The sequence below is a fragment of the Parasteatoda tepidariorum genome, chromosome 6, assembly GCF_043381705.1.
Source record: "Parasteatoda tepidariorum isolate YZ-2023 chromosome 6, CAS_Ptep_4.0, whole genome shotgun sequence".
Classification (NCBI taxonomy): Eukaryota; Metazoa; Arthropoda; class Arachnida; order Araneae; family Theridiidae; genus Parasteatoda; species Parasteatoda tepidariorum.
Genome location: NC_092209.1, coordinates 19,790,920 through 19,809,256, shown reverse-complemented (window position 1 = coordinate 19,809,256; position 18,337 = coordinate 19,790,920). Strand labels below are relative to the sequence as shown.

At 30.1% G+C, this 18,337-nt stretch overlaps 2 protein-coding genes across 2 annotated transcripts in view; one reads left to right on the top strand and one right to left on the bottom strand.

Annotated features, from left to right (window-relative positions):
* Positions 1–1,515, top strand: part of LOC107448591 (alanine--tRNA ligase, cytoplasmic) — a gene marked incomplete in the record, with an annotated part of 32,220 nt that extends 30,705 nt beyond the window's left edge. Inside the window, 2 exon segments of the mRNA XM_043052450.2 lie at positions 408–521; positions 1,286–1,515. Of these exon segments, the coding sequence (XP_042908384.1) occupies positions 408–521; positions 1,286–1,459 (288 nt within the window).
* Positions 1,516–4,895: 3,380 nt separating this feature from the next.
* Positions 4,896–17,710, bottom strand: LOC107448593 (uncharacterized; the record flags this gene model as incomplete). Its single annotated transcript, XM_016063854.3, is given in 4 exon segments — positions 4,896–6,432; positions 9,674–9,852; positions 15,007–15,201; positions 17,610–17,710. Coding segments are annotated over 4 exon segments (1,279 nt in total), but the record flags the coding sequence as incomplete, so codon positions are not given.
* Between the last annotated feature and the right edge of the window lie 627 nt (positions 17,711–18,337).

The following is an 18,337-nucleotide window of genomic DNA, read 5'->3' as shown; positions in this document are numbered from 1 at the left end:
ATCAATCAGAAAGGGGACTCGAGAGCAGTCTGAACTTGCTTAGAGAATCTACTGAAAGTTTATTCAATAAAATGCATTCTTAAAACAATTTAATTAAAATGTTATGATTATAATATGCTGAAATGGCTTAATTTTGAATTAAGGTTACTACAGTTGAACCTCATTAATGCTTAACATGAAACTCATGTTTGGTCCCGAAAGTCAGCGATTAATTATTGTTGTATTTTACGAATTACAGTAAAATTTAAGGCTTTTTTTTTTTAATAGAATGAAATCAAAAAGCCATCCTAATTCTACACCAAAATTAGAGTATTTTAAAGCTTTGTCATTTCTAACTTATTCTATCTCTTGTTACTTCAATTGCATATTTTTTTCCCTAAAATTAATGTATCTGTTTTACTCAATAGGCTTTAGATGCTGCATTGAAGCAGGCAAAGTTGTACTCACCTGAAACTGCTGTGATGTTTTTCACTAGAGATGCCGATGCTGAAAAAGTGTTATGTATGAGCTCAGTACCCCAGGTATTCTAAAATACTTTTATGGAATAAAATTATTTTTTCTATGACATAATTGACGTTTTTATCACCTTATATCAATTGAAATAAGTAAATTTACTTAGGTTTAAAACCTTACACATTTAGTTCTCAGTGACATACATACATGTTAGTTGTTAATAGAAAATATGCAACTTTTTTTTATTTTTTTTTAATTATAAAATTGGCAGAATGTTTTTCCAATATTTTTGTATAAAACCGCATTTGAAGTCTTATTGTAATTTGGATAAACTTTCTCCTGAGTAAATGCTCAAACTGTAAATAATGATAGAAAAGTTATTTCTTTATTTGAATTTATCTGGGAATTAATGTAATATTCATTATTAAATAGTTACTAATACAATATAATGTTACCTTTTTCAAAACAATATTAATTGTTAAATAGTTATGCTTTAAAGCAACTAAGAACTTGATAAAACTTATCTAGTACCAAATGGTACAACATTTACAGGTGGTTTAAAAATTAATATTTAGTTACTTTTTTTACATTGGGTTATCTCATCTGTGCTGATATAAATTTGTATCCCGTTATAAAATATTGCCTTAAACAATTTTTGAATTAATTCATGTCATCAAAATTTATATAATTCTTTATTTGTTCTTTTAAAACTGCAATGTTTTATAATTAAAATGTTTCCTTTTTCTCTAAACTTATTTATAAAATGAAAACTGGTGGTTTAAGTTTTTAGTGTTGATTATCTTAATTAGTAATTAATCTTATTTCTTTATAGAATGCCACTTCTAAAGGGTTGAAAGCTAATGAATGGGTTCAGCAAGTGTCTCAAGTCATTAATGGTAAAGGTGGTGGCAAGCCAGAATCTGCTCAAGCCACAGGAACTAATACTGGTGCAGTAGACGAAGCTAAAAATATAGCAAAAAAATTTGCCGAAATGAAATTGAGCTAATGATAGCAGTGCTATTTAAAGTACGGACCATTAAATAAAGATTTAAATTATTTATACCTTTGTGTTTTTCTCTGAAATATATTGTCACTATCAAGTTTAAATGCAATTATACATACTTGATACCTAAAATGCATTTTAAGTTTGTAGGAAATAATCAATAGCATGTGACCATCGCATTAGTTTTCTGACTCGTTGTTCCTCAATCACCCCACACTATTTACGGAGAGTTTAAATGCAATTTTACAAACATGACACCTAAAGTGAGTTTTAATTTTGAAGAACATTATAGTTTCTTTATCATTGCATTAGTTCTCATTATTCCTCAACCACCCTATACTATTCTCACGTAAAATACACTATTGTTGAGGGTGGAGGGTCGATAAAACACTAATCACACACAGGTCTGCAGAAAAGATCTATATAAGGTTATTTTGTTTTTGTAAAAAGAAATCGATAGCTAAGTTTTCTTACCGGATATATATTTTCACTTATGCATAAACTAAATCTAAGCCTTCAAGGCAAAAATACAGTTTTCAACTAATACAATAAGATCAATGCTTTCAAGAAAAAATTAAAATTTTAGTACAACAAGGGAGTGTTTTCATTGCAGAAAAAAAAAATGGGAGAGAATTTCTCACCCTTTCTCAAAAACAGGGTGAGATTTCTAAAAATTAAAAAAACGCGAATAGGCTTGGAAAAAATTATTTCTTTAATTATAATTCATTTGTAACATCTTCTAATTGAATATTTTTGCTGCATCATCATATGGAAAATGTTCTATATCTACTTTTTCATCGGCTATTATATTTATTTGGCTGAAAAATATCCGTATTTGTTTCGTTTTGACCGTTTCTACCGAAATCTGTTTCATTTTCATTTGTCTGTTACGGAGTAGAACAAGGTATTTGTCCGTCTTGCATGAAGAAACCTTACCTACGGTGAACACGTGGTTGCAGAGAAATGTGTTTTGTTCAGGGGGGGGGGGGTGTTCTGCTGTTCGCACCAGTTATGAACGATACTGGTAAATAGGGAAGCTAGATAACAAGGACCGATGGTCAAAATAATGAAAGATCAAGGAAGAAAGGTAAGACGAAATTTTTCCCAAAATTCGCACATTTTGAAATAGATTAATAGAGTGTGCAAACTTCTCGCGTTAATCCTTTTTTATTGCGAGAAAAGAAAAAAAATATGCGAGATTCTCGCGCTGTAGTGAAAACACTGCAAGGGCAACTTAAAAATATTTTTTTCTTTATGTGGTTTTATAAATGCTGAGAACATTGATATGAAAAGAATAACAGGCTTAATTTAGGATATCTTAAATAAAAATTTGCTTTGGCTTTTAATCAATATTATCGTACAGAAGGGGATGTCTGTGCAGGGAATTGGTAGATTATAAATTCATTTATTAAAAATCAAACTAATTAGTAACAACCACAGAAGTAGAACTATTTCCCAACAGGGTTTTGGACGTCCTGAAATTTACTTCAACTTATTAAAGGAAAATAATATAATAGGAAAAGGTTTATAATCTTTGAAGCTCACACAATTCATTGAACAACATAAGTGAATACCTAATCCTTTAAATATGCTTTTAATACTGATAATGTTTTTGCATAAGGATAAATAATGCAACATAAAAAAAAAATGTTATAATTTCTGCATCACAGGATCATAAAAATAAAGACATTATTTTAAAAAAAATAGTTTTTAAATATAAATATATTAGTTTAAATTGGAAATACAAAATAATTGAAAAATGTATTAACAGTTTTAAAGGGCATAACATCAGTTTCAGTTACTGACACTGGTGATGTATCACCACTATGCTAAAAGAATTGAACATGAATGAAATTAAAGTATTCTTGAATAGTACTATAGATAAATAAACCTGTTTATGACTAACCAAGCACTTACTCCCTAATAGCTAAACCAGTATGGCAAGGTTAAAACTTCAGTTATGTACTATTGAACTTTATTACTGATTAATCTTCCTTTGTTTAAATTGAAGAGTCAAACAATATTAATAAAACATACTTTTAAAAACAAATATTCTCTAGTAGATTTAATTATCAATATGTTATTAGTTCTAAGTTCATTTTACCTTTTAAATATTGTTCAGATAAAATTGTGACACAATTTGAGCAAAAGGGTTTTGGATACGACGGTTTAAACCGTGGACTAATCCATTCTGTCCTAAATCTTGCCAACCCTGATTTTCAAATCTAGAATTAAAATCAAAATTCAATGAACATTTATATGAAAACAGTAACAGACATATAATTTGGGATATCTTGAATAAAAACTAAATTTGGCTTTTAATCAATATTATCGTACAGAAGGGGATGTCTGTGAAGGGAATTGGTAGATTATAAAGTCATATATTAAAAACCAAAATAACAATAATTAATAACTACCGCAGAATTAAAATCACAATTCAATGAACATTTGTCAGTTTTAGATTACTACTTAAAAAGAATATCCCCATTTTTACATAAAGATTTTGTTACATATTTCTTCAACTCGTCTATTGGAAACTATTTTCGGTTAAATGAAATAAAGCACTCAATTCGACTTAATCTTGCTCCTGCTCTAACACCTAGAATCAGATATGTTAAAGGCATATCCCGCTCAATTCAACTGCAAATTCCAACTTCCTTCCGAAATGTTGATCTACCAACCACTGGTGCCTATTTACCATTTAGCACTTTCAGACGATTCTTTGATAAAAACTGTTTATAAACATTAATTCACGTCTCTGCTTGCATTTTATAAATGCTTTTCTTGAATTCAAAGTAGAAAAATGAATATTTATGCACCTAGAGCAAGTTCAATTATGTAAGGTGTCATAAGGAAATGAAAAAAAAAAAGAAAACTGTGGTGTAAAGTAGGAGGGGGGGATAATTCTTTTTTTTTTTTTTTCTTGAGAAAAAAGAAATATCGGAAAATAGAAATCGCGTAGTTAAGTTTTTCACGCAAACAATCTCAATAAGAGTAGCTTTTCAAGTTCAGAGTAGCTTTTTGAGTTGCCACTCAAATCTGGAGAGAAAAAAAAATTCCCTGTGTTTTCCCTGCACTTATTATACACAATATATTAAGAGAAAACAACAATTACTGTTTAATTGCTGGGAAAACGGCTGAACATACTTAAATAATGCTATAGTAAATGAAATAGTTTAGTATAACTGAAATATCATGGTTAAATATCCCATAGATTACGCTTTGAGTGGTCAACATTTTTTAAAAGAGAAAAATAAGAAACAAAATTCCCTGTTATTTTAGGTGATTTTAAATTCTCTGTATTTTACAGATTTTCCCTGTGGTGTGGCAACCCTGTTTATGCATAGTTTTGAAAATCCCCCTGACACTGAGGAGGTGGTCAAGGTAATACTGCACTTGACCACCTTGTGTAATCCATAGAAATAAATTCAAAACACAATTGGAATTTGGTTTGCAGTATGCTGCTCCATTTATTAACATAAATAAACATAATTTAAGGCACTCCCATAACATTTCGCCCTTTGAATGTAACTGACAGAATATTCTATACCAAGTAATGTGTTGATCGGATCCCAGCAATGTTGGGATCTAATTGTGCAGCGGGCAATAATTTATTCCACCCCCAATCAGGGTGTGTGTCATACGAAGCAGTAGGATATCTAATATTTTTAAAAACAAACACAGTATCAAAAAAATCTCCAATATCAGCACCTTGATAAACATTGAAATTTAGCAGTTAGAAAAAATAAATGCATTTCCCTTGGAACTTTAAATAACAATGATTTGTTACATTTATTAGGCAAACAAGTGCAGTTCCAAATAATCTATATCCCAGTTTTACATAAAATGGATAATCTGTCAGTCCTCCTGTATAAACACCTTGTCCATAATAATATTTAGCACCAGTAGCAACAGGAATTTCTGTTGAAATGCACAATAATTCTTTAAACCTAATTGCAAACCAATTTATCTTCATAAAATTGTACTGTTCAACATTACTAGCAAATGCAATATTCTCACCTATGAAATTTGCAACTTTAATCTGTCTGTAGAAATGATGAGCACTGTCATGTGTTGAACATTTTTATATAATCTTTATCTCACAATCACGAGTTGTCACTTTAACAGTATTACACATTAGATGGTCCTGCAACCGGCGATGACGGACGAACTTAGATTTCATGAATTTCCCCATTTTCGACTAGCACTGATAACACGAGCTCAGGAGCGCCAACATTTAAACGTTCCGTTTTTTTATGCGGCTCATGATAGAAATCATACTCGTTCATTCTTGCTTGTAAAGCTGACAGAATGTTCCCTTTAAAAACTTCCTCCAAACGAAAATTTGAAGTACAAAACACTTTCCTTGGCCTAATTTCTATTGAAGAACACTTAGTTTCAGCTTTAAAAGGATAAATATCAGTCCATATTTTTAGAAAAAAACCGAGCCGCGTATGTGATGGCCCCACATCACTAAGTAACACAGCTTCCTCATTTTGATATCCATCCCACCATTTATTTAACGATTTAATAAACAATGATTTTATCTGACGAACAGCATAATCTTTTCCACAACGTGGCGGACCACATAGCCATACGCCACACGATTCCTTTAATTGCTCCACTGAAGATCCTCCAATAGACTTCTTGTACCTTGTAACTGTAGGTGAAAAACATCTATACTCCTTGAACGTGCCATCTTTCTTACCATAATTCGCAGCTTCCTCAGGCGTACCACGAGCATTACCGCGTCGATGTTTGAAGGCGTAACCCTGACGTAAGTTATAAGTACTGCTTTTAGCACTACTTTTAACACTATTGCTTTCAGGAGTCTTTCTTTTTCTTTTAATCTTTGTAGTACCACATTTCTTACTTGTGCTTCCAGCACCACCTTTTGTTCTAGTGCTTGCAGCACCACTTTTCTTACTAGTGCTTCCAGTTCTTACTAGTGTTTCCACTACAATTTCTTCCACATTCTGAAATATAATATTTATTTGTAAGTAATACAGTGAAACCTCCTGTTATGGACACTCCTGCAAAACGGACGCCTCTCAATACGAACATATTTTTAATTCCCCGGGAATCTTCTATGAATAAACCATTATGTACATTCTCCCCAAAGCGGACACTCCCGTAACCGGACGCGGACAGTCATTTTGATCCTGAAACCTTGTTTTTTATCTCTACAAACCGGACACTACTTTTTCTAAATAAATTGCAAGCTAAAAAAATGCAACTTTTCACCATTTTTAAAGCATGTAAATAAAACTTTTTGCCTTATCCATAACTAAAAATATTGTTAAGCTATTTCACCAGCGAAAAATCAATCTTTCTCCTGTCACCTTGCCTTATCTTTGTAAAGAAAGGAGAGAAAATGGTACTGCACTCCTGAAATAATTCTGACATCGGCATCTTTTGATCTTTTCATCTGGACCACACAGGTTATGAGACCCCTCAAGTTGAAATGACTTCTCTCAATGCTTCTTCCCCATTGAAAATTTCTTTAATTTTCTTATCAATTTGAAGACTGTATTTAACACAACTGGGGTAAAAAAAAGAGAACAGAAGTATAATCTTTGAGGTGTTTATATAAATGAAACATTTATTCAGACACTTGATAGCTGATCAATTGTGAATAATCATCTCCATAGGTCCTCATGACTTACAGGTATGCATTACTTTTTTTTCTGTGAATCATGGGAGGTTTATTTTCCAAGAAGGTATTAACCATGTTCCCTATCAAATGATAAGTAGGTGTAAGGGGATGTGAACCTAATAATTGAAACGGACTGAGGACAGTACGCTCCTATTTGGTATCATATGTCTAACTTGAGTATCTATGCTAATAGGAAAATTATATTTATTTATCTGTAGCTACATCCAGAATTATGTATTTATATCAAACTTCCTTATATATTCTTTTTTATCATTCTTATTGCTTAAATAAATATTCTTGTAGATATTTACAGTATCCTTGGAGATATTATTTAATTATTTCTACATCTTTGAGAATATTCTAAAAACAATTTACGGTGTTAAATTTCGTTATTAGGGTACCCTTCCCGTAAGCGGACAACTCTCATAAACGGACAAAGTTTTTGGTCCCATGATTGTCCGCTTAACGGAGGTTTCACTGTATAATCAATAAAAAAAGACTGGTTCATAATTGCAAAGCTTAAATTACACTTTTGATATTATTAAACAAGCCGAGATATTTCAAAAATAAAATATTCCTTTTTGGTAGGCTTACATACTACAAACATAAGGTGAAACCCGAAATTGGGGTAAGAAAGGAAATATTTTTCTAGAAATTGTCACTTACAAGAAGAACTATTGGAAAAAATAAGTAATATTTAAATGCTTTTTTTCTTTTCTTAAGTCCACAATTGCAAATGTTTCTGAGTGTTATACTTAAAAACTCTTGATCAGTTGTATGTATATTCTACAAAATTCTCATTTTTATCTTTATTCTATTTAACTCATTTTTATTGCGGTTGTCAGGAGCAGGCATTGTAATGGAACATGTATTGCAGTCGATATACGAGTCATTGACTTCAGAAGATCTTATTCCTAACAACCAATGTTTCCCTTAGATAACGAGAAGCAGTTAACCCCAAGAGGCTTCATTGAACCTACTTGTAGGACATTCAAGAGCTTCCAAAACATGCATTTTTGATTTAGTAACATCTTATAGGTCAACAGAATAAAAAATAAAAAAAAAATGGAAAGGTTACCTATCTAGTTGTTTAGGGTAACATTCTTTAAATGATTGGATTATTCCAAGATTCAAAGGCTGAAGCTTGTTGTAAAAAATTTCACTCTTAAATTTTACAATTCAAAGTATGAATTAGGAGTTATTAATTTTACAATAGGAGTTTGAATTTCAAACTCCTATACTTTTTTAACCACCCTTCCCATGCTTCTCATATCCCTTCTGATTTAGAGGGAAATTACCTCTCACAGTCTAAAGGACAATAAAATAGAAAGATTGTCAGAAAAGCTAATGAACAAGAGGAAGCTAATGAAGTGACTTGCAAAGAGGACAACACATAAAACCGGGGTTTCAGTGTATGCATGTATACATACATTCAGAAATATATCAAATTATTCAATACATCTATCCCCTTTTCCCTAGTACACTTTTTACACATTAACAAGTAACATCAACATAAAATAACAGATTTTAGAAGCAATAATCTTTAGGTTATGAGTAAAGTTTTGATACATCGTGCATAATCAAGTCAAAAAAATTTTTTTAATTAGATATTATAAGCACTTACATATAGAGAAGTAATAAACATGTACATAAATCTTAATCTAAAGATTTTTTAAACCATTATTTATAATTGCTTAAATTATTAACATTCAATATACTGCAGTACTGGCAATAGCACTATATGTTAAGGAATAAGAAGTATTTTTGCCAATAGCAGATATTTTATTGCCAATTTTTTTTAAATTTCTTCAACAAATACAGAGAAATTTGTGAATATATGGGTAAACAGGAGATGGTCGTAAAATATAGAGGTCCTTGTTAAAAAAAAAACAGGAGACTTCACAGTTATGCTTTATGCCATATTACGTTAACCCTCATTCATCGGTTTTTAACATCCATTACTTGCAATGAATGGTTACACATGAAAAACGTTAACTGTTATATTGTTTAGTACAAACATAATAATATGCAGAATATAAGATAATATTCAGATCGTAAAAGCATTTGACAAAGAAAAAGTTTTTTTCACCTATAGTATGCTCGTATGTGATTTCAAAATGCAAATTAGATATGAAATTAAATTTGTGTCTGATAAAGTGTCAGAAAAAAGTTCCTGAGTTTACAAAAAATAAAAAACAGCAGAATAATTAATTAAAAAGAATAATAAATAATAATACAAGAACTATTGTGATACATTATTTTTTATAAATAACAAATGAATGAAAATGGGTAATAATTAAAAAAAATGGGTGCCTATTTTTGAAGCACTTGTAACTTGTCTGTTATTTCCTATTTGTATGTTTTTGAATAATAATGAAGCCTTATTTCAGCTAATATCTAACCATTTCAGTTTCTTAGGATTACTTATTTAATTATTTTAACAATTATAATTAGTTATTATAAATGTTAAACTAATAATTAGATCAGAATTTTCCTTAAAAATGATTTTTCAACTAAAATCAGGTTAAACATAAGACACTGTTTAAGTTATATATCCATACCTGACTTGACAAAGAAGATTCCTCATCACTTTCCTCCAAGTTTGAAATGCTAGTCTCCCCTTTGCCAACATCTTCAAGGAATCTTAATGATTGGAAATGAACCCAATTCTGTTTTCTGTCATATCTTATAATCCTTTGGAATGTAGACTTTAACTTATCAAATTTATATTGCAACTTTTCTAAACAGAAAAGAAAGTAAACTAATAATAAAGACAATAAAAAGTAAGTTAACAAACACATTCACAAATTGGATTTTAAAAAAAAATTTATTTATATACAAGGTGATTCTAAAAAGACGGGCAAAATTTTAGGAAGTGATAGTACACACCCAAGCGAACAATTTTTATCAAAGAATGCATGGTCGAAAACAAAACGCAAAACCACTAGAGGGCGTAAAAGTTTATGTTCTTATATGGGACAAAAACACACAAAGAACGATGAAGTTGAGTTATAAAAGTAAATTTAATGGCATGTGATTACAATAAGTGTTCAAAACAGTGGCCGGCATCGGCTATGCACGCAGTACGCCGGCGAAGAAAAGATAGGCGAACATTCTGAAACACACAAAGCATATCACAAACTTTCCCTGCACCGGCCGAAAGCTAAGCGACAAATAAAGCAGCGCAGTAACTCGCAACAGGAATGGAGTTTGCATCAAAAAACTTTCCAAATGAGCCAGCACCTTTGCGTTTTGTTTTCGACCATGCATTCTATGATAAAAATTGTTTGCTTGGGTGTGTACTATCACTTCCTAAAATTTTGCCCATCTTTTTAGAGTCACCCTGTATATATAGAATGAAATTTGAATCTTAATGATGGTGCAAGTGTATATTGGCTTAATGGTAAAAATGTTACAGGTTTGGTAATAAAAATAAGCACCTATATTCAAGGCTGTCACTGGATGAAAACAAGAAAAATAGTTGCTTTAGTTGCATCATATATGAAAAAAAAGTCTAAATAGTCTCCAAGATATATGAAATAGTTTCCATATATCATATCCTCCTCTAACATAATTTCACTTATTTGTGCTGTAATAGTATAAAATTCAAATAATATGCAGTTAGATACTAATATTTAATAAAAAATGTACATTTATTTGTGGATTTGCCAACAATATATAGATAAATGCTGAAGGAACTGCTGTAGAAAACTTCCAAAGTTTTTAAGCATTTCAAAAATATCTATTTTTAGATATATTCTTCATGAGGCATAATGCTTCAGATATCATATAAGAAACAATAGTTGTAATAAAAATATAAAAAACATTGGAAAAAAAAGAAGCTAGGGACTAAAAATTTTAGGAACGATAAAAAAATGAAGTAGAAATGACATTTATTTACTTTCATAAATTTTTTTTAGAGCTCATTCTAGGCAGGGTAAACAGGGCACAGCACCCTGCTGCCCTTTTAGTCAAAAGAATCCACCCTGTTGCCCTTGAAGCAAATTAGTGCCTTGATTTAATAGACTCCATACCCTTTTTGCCCTTTCCTTCCTTAACCCATTCTTAATTTTCCCCCCAAACTCTACAATGGATTTCTTAAACTTTTGTTATTTTCAACTCTTTTCATTTGTCATTGCTGTCAATACATAGATTTATATGGGAAAGGAAAAATAGCCAACACACCTTCTTGTTGCACTCGTCTTTGAAAGTTTGCAGTTACTTCCACTATCATTAAATCATAATTATTATTAATCATTTTAATTATTAAATCATAACTACAGACACTTAAAATACATACATTTATTATTTTATTAATATATGCATGCATTTTAAATAAATTACTAAGCTAATTAGCTCATTAACTCTACACATATGTAAATTTATTAATAAAAATTAGTAATTAATATGATTGCTTTGCTACTTTACTTAAATAATTTTAGATAATAATATGAAAGGAAAATTATTATAGATACAAATAAATTTAAATTAAGAATTTTATGATTGAAAATGAAGAGGGAAAAAAACACACAAGGTTGTATAAAATGTGAAATTTATTATTTTTCTTAACATTTTCTTGGGGCTATTAGTATAGAAATAAATTTAATTTGTTTTCCTTTTATGAACAAGTTTATTAATTTTAACAATTCAATTTCATGCTCTCTCTCTCTATTATTTGTAATTTTTCAGCAGCTTCCAATAATCCCTGAGCAATTCTTATTTGAACACTATCATTTTATTATGGCATTTTTTATAATGACATCATTCCCTTAAGTAAAGAGTCTACTGAGGACTGCATCTTTTGATGTTTCTCCGTTAAAACTTGAGCCTTTTTTTCAAGACTGTTAATCCCTTCTTTTTTTCTCTAGACTTTCTTTTCTCTTTCTGGAGCCTCTTTTAGCTCTTTTTCTTAGCGATGTAGAAAAACATCTCTTCATCGCTATTGCCGTGAGATAAAGTCAGACTAACTTTAACAAAAAGTCTGAGAATAGGATATTTAATTTTTCCCATTGAATCTCTTTCATAGATAATCTCTCTCCAAAAATAATCTATTCATAATTTATTTATTCCATGATTGGCTACTACTAGTTGAGACTGCAAAATTAGCCATTCATCTCTGATTTGTAGATCGTCAATACCAAGAAGGGTAAGACACTTAGCAATTTCACGAAAGTAATTAAAGCCTTTTGGTTTGACGACTTCACCTGGTTGAAAACATTTTAAATATAAAAATTTTCTGGAATGCATATAAGTTTTCTTGATTAAATAATCAAAAGTAGCACAATACTGCTTCTGCATACAAATGAATTTTTGAATATAATTCTGATGAGAAAAAAAAAAATTTCAAAAATTTCTGCAGGAAGAAAATTTTTTACTTCCTAAAGGGAAAATCATTCTGCAAAAACATTCCTGCGATTATATCGCCATGATTTTGGTTCAGGATTATTAATATTATCAAGAGTTTAACTTTGTATTTAACATTTTGCTGAAACAATCGAAATCAGAAGGGAAAATGCTTGTATCAATCTTAAGATGTGCAGGTTTTTTTTCTACTCTACTCCAGTTAAACATGAATACGCAAGCAGACATAGAAACTGACACACTAAAAAGAATTCATGTTCTATCACATTCTGCTCCTCACACCCCCATTCAAAATTAATGAATTGAAAAACAGGTGCAGTTGCAATACTTGACTGAGTCATTATTCCGTTTTCTAGGCTGTCACTGTGCTTTTTAAAGGAGGAATAGCAGAAATGAGAAGATTTTTTAAAAAAAAGAAAAATAGGAAGAAAAAAAAAGGAAAAGAGCCGAAATAATAGAAAAAGTAGGGAAAATAGGAGGTCTGCAGTCCTTGCAAACTTTAATATTCCAAATCGAACCGAACATCAAAACAAACCGATCCGAAATTGTAATTAACTGCTGGACCCTTATTCTTTCTCACTACGCATAAAAACAGGGATTTTTATTTTAATCTGCTACTGAACAGGTGAATTTCAAACTCTAATTTCCTTTCTTGGTTCTAATTTGCAGATGCTTAGTTTAGACATTTAAAAAAAAAGAAATATTGCAATTAAATTCATCTTTCCAGTGTTTATTTCTCATAACTAACGCATTTCCAAATATAAAGCTTAACAAAAAAATTACGACCAAAATTTGACAAAACGAATATAACCATGTACTTTTTTGTCTATTCTAAATCGCTCTAAAAAATTAACGACACATTTTATGTAATTAAAGAATTTTTTTTTTAATTTTGCTACTTCATTCAAATTAAAAGAAGGGGGGAAACATAATCCTCAGAGATATTACATTAGCTTCCTGAAGCAGAAGGAGCATTCACATAGCGGAAATTCCAATTCCATTAGTCTGATTGGATAAACATGTCTGTCTTGCTTTTGACATCAAACAGTGACAGTGTTTTCATCTCAGAAAAAAATGGGTGAGAATTTCTCACCCTTTCTCAAAAACAGGGTGAGATTTCAAAAAGTTAAGTGAGATTTCAAAAATTAAAAAAAAAAAAAAAAAACACCAAGAGACTTGAAAAAAAATCATTTCTTTAATTATAATGCATTTTTAACATCTTCTAATTTTTAAAGCATTGAATATTTTTGCAGCATCATCATATGGAAAATGTTCTACATCTACTTTTTCATCAGCTATTCTCCACTCTAATTCTCATTAGGTTGCTCAAATGCGTATTTGTTTCGTTTTGATCGTTTCTACCCACATTTGTTTCATTTTTATTTGTCTGTTTCGGAGTAGAAGATATTGGCTTTACAAGGTATTTGTCCATCTTACATTAACGAGCAAAAAATTTGAACATCTTACATGAAGAAACGTTACCTACGGTATACATGTGGTTGCAGAGAAATGCGTTCTGAAAGAGGTTCCGTGGTTTGGAAGGATGGTGTTCTGTTGTTCTTAAAGGTTCTGAACAATACTGGTAAATAGGGAAGCTAGATAATGGGGCAGATGTTGAAAATAATAAAAGATCCAGGAAGAAAAGTGAAACGGATGTTATTATAAATGGCGCAAATGAGAAATTTTTTTCAAAATGCAAAAAATTCGCAAATTTTGAAATTGGTTTATAGAATGCGCGAATTTCTCGTGGTTATCATTTTTTAATGCGAGAATATAAAAAAAATATGCGAGATTCTCGCGCTGTAGTGAAAACACTGAGTGAGGAAGAATAAAATTTAGATAAAACGAAAAGCACAGCAAAAAATCAGGGGAAAGGGAAAACTCATTTCATTCTTGAAAATATTTTTCACTTTCGTCGCTAATAGGCTTAAAAAGTCGCCGATTTCGAACAAGTCATTACAAATTAGTTGCTTTTACTCATATTTCTACTAAAATAGTTGCTATTGCTTTAAAATTGTCGATTTATTTGCCTTATTTAGTCGCCAATGGCAGCCCTGTATATTGTTATTAGACACGTTTTAAATAATAAAACTGTAAAAAAACAATATTTTCTTGAATAAGTTCTACCAGAGTCTAATAAATGCATTTGAAATTTATATGCAGTTTGAATTATTATATGCCATGTAAATTATGTATATCAAATCCTCTTTGAATAATATAAAATCAACAGAAATCACACTATTTTTTATCATATATTTGTACACTACCAACATGAATATAGGAATCTTAAAAGATATATAAAAAATGTTCAATCAGTATGAAAGTAACAATACACTATTTTCAATATTTAACATCAAACTTGTTCATTTAACATTCAAAGACAAAAATAAACTAAAATAACCAATGGTGATATTAAAAAAAAAGAATATTTTGTCATTATAAAGTTAATGCAGTTGGTTTGGTTTTAAGTTTATTCTCAGAAACAAAACTGGGACTTAGTACTAATGAAATACAGTCAAAACTAAAAATTTACTCGTTGTGAATTCAGTGGCATGCTGAGGCCACTTCATTTTTAGTTTTTCAGATATTTTTTCAAAAGAAGCATTCCTTCGCACCCTATCCTTATGTTCAGGCAACTTTGTATTCCATATGTTTGGTTCCTTTTTAAAGAGTTTAATGAAAGTCCTCTCCATACCAGTACTCCACTTAAAGCTTTGACTCATCTTTGCTGTAATACACAAAAAAAATGTCTATTAAGAAAGGTGAAGAAAATGTATTTAAAGTAAGAGACAATAAAGAACAGACTCATTAAAAATAAAATACAGTGGAGTCCTGATTATCCGAGCTATCAAATATTTCGAGGATTTTTTTGTTGTAGTTTACTTTTAAAACTACCGCTGCAAAAAATTCTGAATTTTATCTTCAAACACTCAGAAAAACGAAGTCCTACAATTCGCACCCATGAAATGATCGTTAACATCATCAACAATGAAAATGAATCTAGTGAAGATGATTAAGACAGTGACGGTGAAAATCAACAAAGAAAAGTATTTCATACAGATGGACTAAAAGCTATCAAAAATGCTATTGAAAATTCATAGAACAAAAAGAAGAGGAGACACCAGTCTCTCTGTTATCCCTTAAAAGAATGGAGAAGCATTGATGCAGAAAAGCACTTAATTAAAGCAGGGTTAATGATTTTAAAAAAAAATAATAATCTGATTTTTTTTTATTCACATACACGGTAAGAACTTTGATTTATGACTAAAAAAAACTTCATAAATGGTTAATCAGAATTAAATTAATATTAGAGCTATATTATGAGAATATTTTTGAAGCTCCAACTACTTAAAACAATTTCTTGTAAAGTACGCTCGTTAAATGTTTTTAAGTAAGCTTTTAAATTATAATATGAATTGTGTATGGTGAACTAGTATAAATATTGTTTTTGGTGAATATATTACTGGCTTCAACTACGTTTTTCGATTATTCGAGTTAGTCGTGCTCCACATTAACTCCGATAATCGAGAGTCTACTATAATGCCAAGCAACTAATTCTGTCAGCATATTGTTAAGGTATAAGTAAGTTTTCAGAAAAGTTTACTTATAATAATACATTTTTTTCCTTTGTAAAAAAAATTTATTCTAAATCACTGAATTCAGTAAAAACTCTATTGTAAAAAATACTTGCTGCTATAATCTTATCGGAACTATAAAAAGAGCAAAGTAATTGAAAAAAACTGCATTCTTAATAATTAGCAGCCAAATAATTCGTAAACAAAAATTGGCAAACTAAACTCGATTTGGTGAAAAAATAGTTAAGACTTAAATTACACTAAAAAAAAATCATATTATGTTTGTGATAGTTAATATATACAGATGACATTGACAAATTAATCGCTATCGTAAGTACTTACATATAACCAGTAAAAAAATTTTTAAAAGAAACAATATTAAAACAAATAGAACTTAAAAATATATTAAAAACATAGTAAAAGTAAAATTTTCGAATATACTTGTGCTGGCGAAAAGAATGAGTACCGGACTTGTTTACTAACAACGGTTGGCGAATTAGGTGTGGAAATTTGTTTTACAAGGTTGGCAAGTTTCTATGGAGGTGGTTAAGACCATGGGTAGAAACCCTTTTCTGCCACACAAATTTGTGGCAGAAATTCAGAAATTGACATAAAAGTACTGAGATTTGACATACAATGGATAATTCATCGAAAAAAAACAATTAAATGTTAAACAAAGTACAATTTAATTACAAAATTATCATCATTCAAAATCAAATGTTACATTGCTTGCACTCTGCAGTAATCTATAAAAGAAGACAAGTTTTTAAGCAGTTTCTAAACCTAAACAATTTCTCAATTTGCTAAGCAGGAACAAAAAATTTGAGAAGATTCTCTCAAGTCCAGCAGAAAATAGCTCTATTCAGTTATGTTAAGAGTTAAATGATAATAATTACTGAATTTCAGAGTTTAATATAATAAACTAAAATCTAGTATTTATATGTATTATTACATTACTTTATTCTATATAAATATTTGATATACGGCACTCTTTATATTTAGTATAAACAAAATAATAGATATTTACAAACAATGAATTAAAAAGTTTGTTACAGTTACATTTTTCAGTTTACTTAAACAAAATGTCATTATGCAATTACTAGAACTAATATAGACGTTTCTTTATTTTCGGCCAGTTTTTGCCACAGGCATGGCAAAAACCAGCCCTGACTTTTTACCACATTCACATTAGAAATTTGAAAGATATTTATATTGCGTATGAAACAACTTTTACAATAAAAANCTTTATTTTCGGCCAGTTTTTGCCGGTTATAACCAGTTTCTGCCACAGGCATGGCAAAAACCAGCCCTGACTTTTTACCACATTCACATTAGAAATTTGAAAGATATTTATATTGCGTATGAAACAACTTTTACAATAAAAATATTTTTTATTTTGAATATAACTTCAATACTAACAATGATTCGTGACTTTGTGGAAAATCTTTCGACACATTCACATTTGAAATAAATTATAAAATGAAACCTCAGACAGTTTGAAATTGAATCTAAATTACTTATGAAATAAGATTAATATTAAAAGAAATTGATAAAAACTCACATAGTTTAGAGTGTGACAGTCCAGCATGCCCAAACAAGTCTGACAGTTCTGCATGCCTTCTCAAAATGCGCCAGATCATGCTATTGGTCGAAAATGACATCACCATCTCCCTTCTCACAAACAGTGAACAGTTAAATATTAAAAGTTATATTCAAAATAAAAAATATTTTTGCTGTTTCATACGCAATATAAATATCTTTCAAATGCTTATTGTTGCGTCTTTGTAGCTATTTTTAATAATATTTCAGTTCAGTAATAAAAAGAGTCGACATTAGTTATGATTATTATTTAAAAAAATAGAACATGAGGCACGTTCAACCATCAAGTGTAGTTGAAGTTGTAGTCATTTTATGTGTTACTTATAATCAATTGACAGTAAAAGTTGTAGTAAGTTATATCACACCACCCTTTTTAAATTTTGGCTGTTGCTTGGCTGACCGCCTTTTTAATGAATAGAGGCATTTGATTCGTCGTTTACATCATCGTTTTCATCGTTATCGCTTAATCGTTCTGTCAGGTTTACTAGAATGGCGTTTTTAGCATTTTTGTTTGGCGCAATCTTAATAACGCGCATGCTCAGTTTGATAATTTATTCAAACCAATCGAAGTACTTCGTAGACAATGAATATAGAAGCTTGTATCCCCTCCTTTGCTTGTGTATACTCAAACAAAGACATAAAGATGGAAAGATCAATCACGGTACCAAACAGATGTCAGGGTGAACTTTG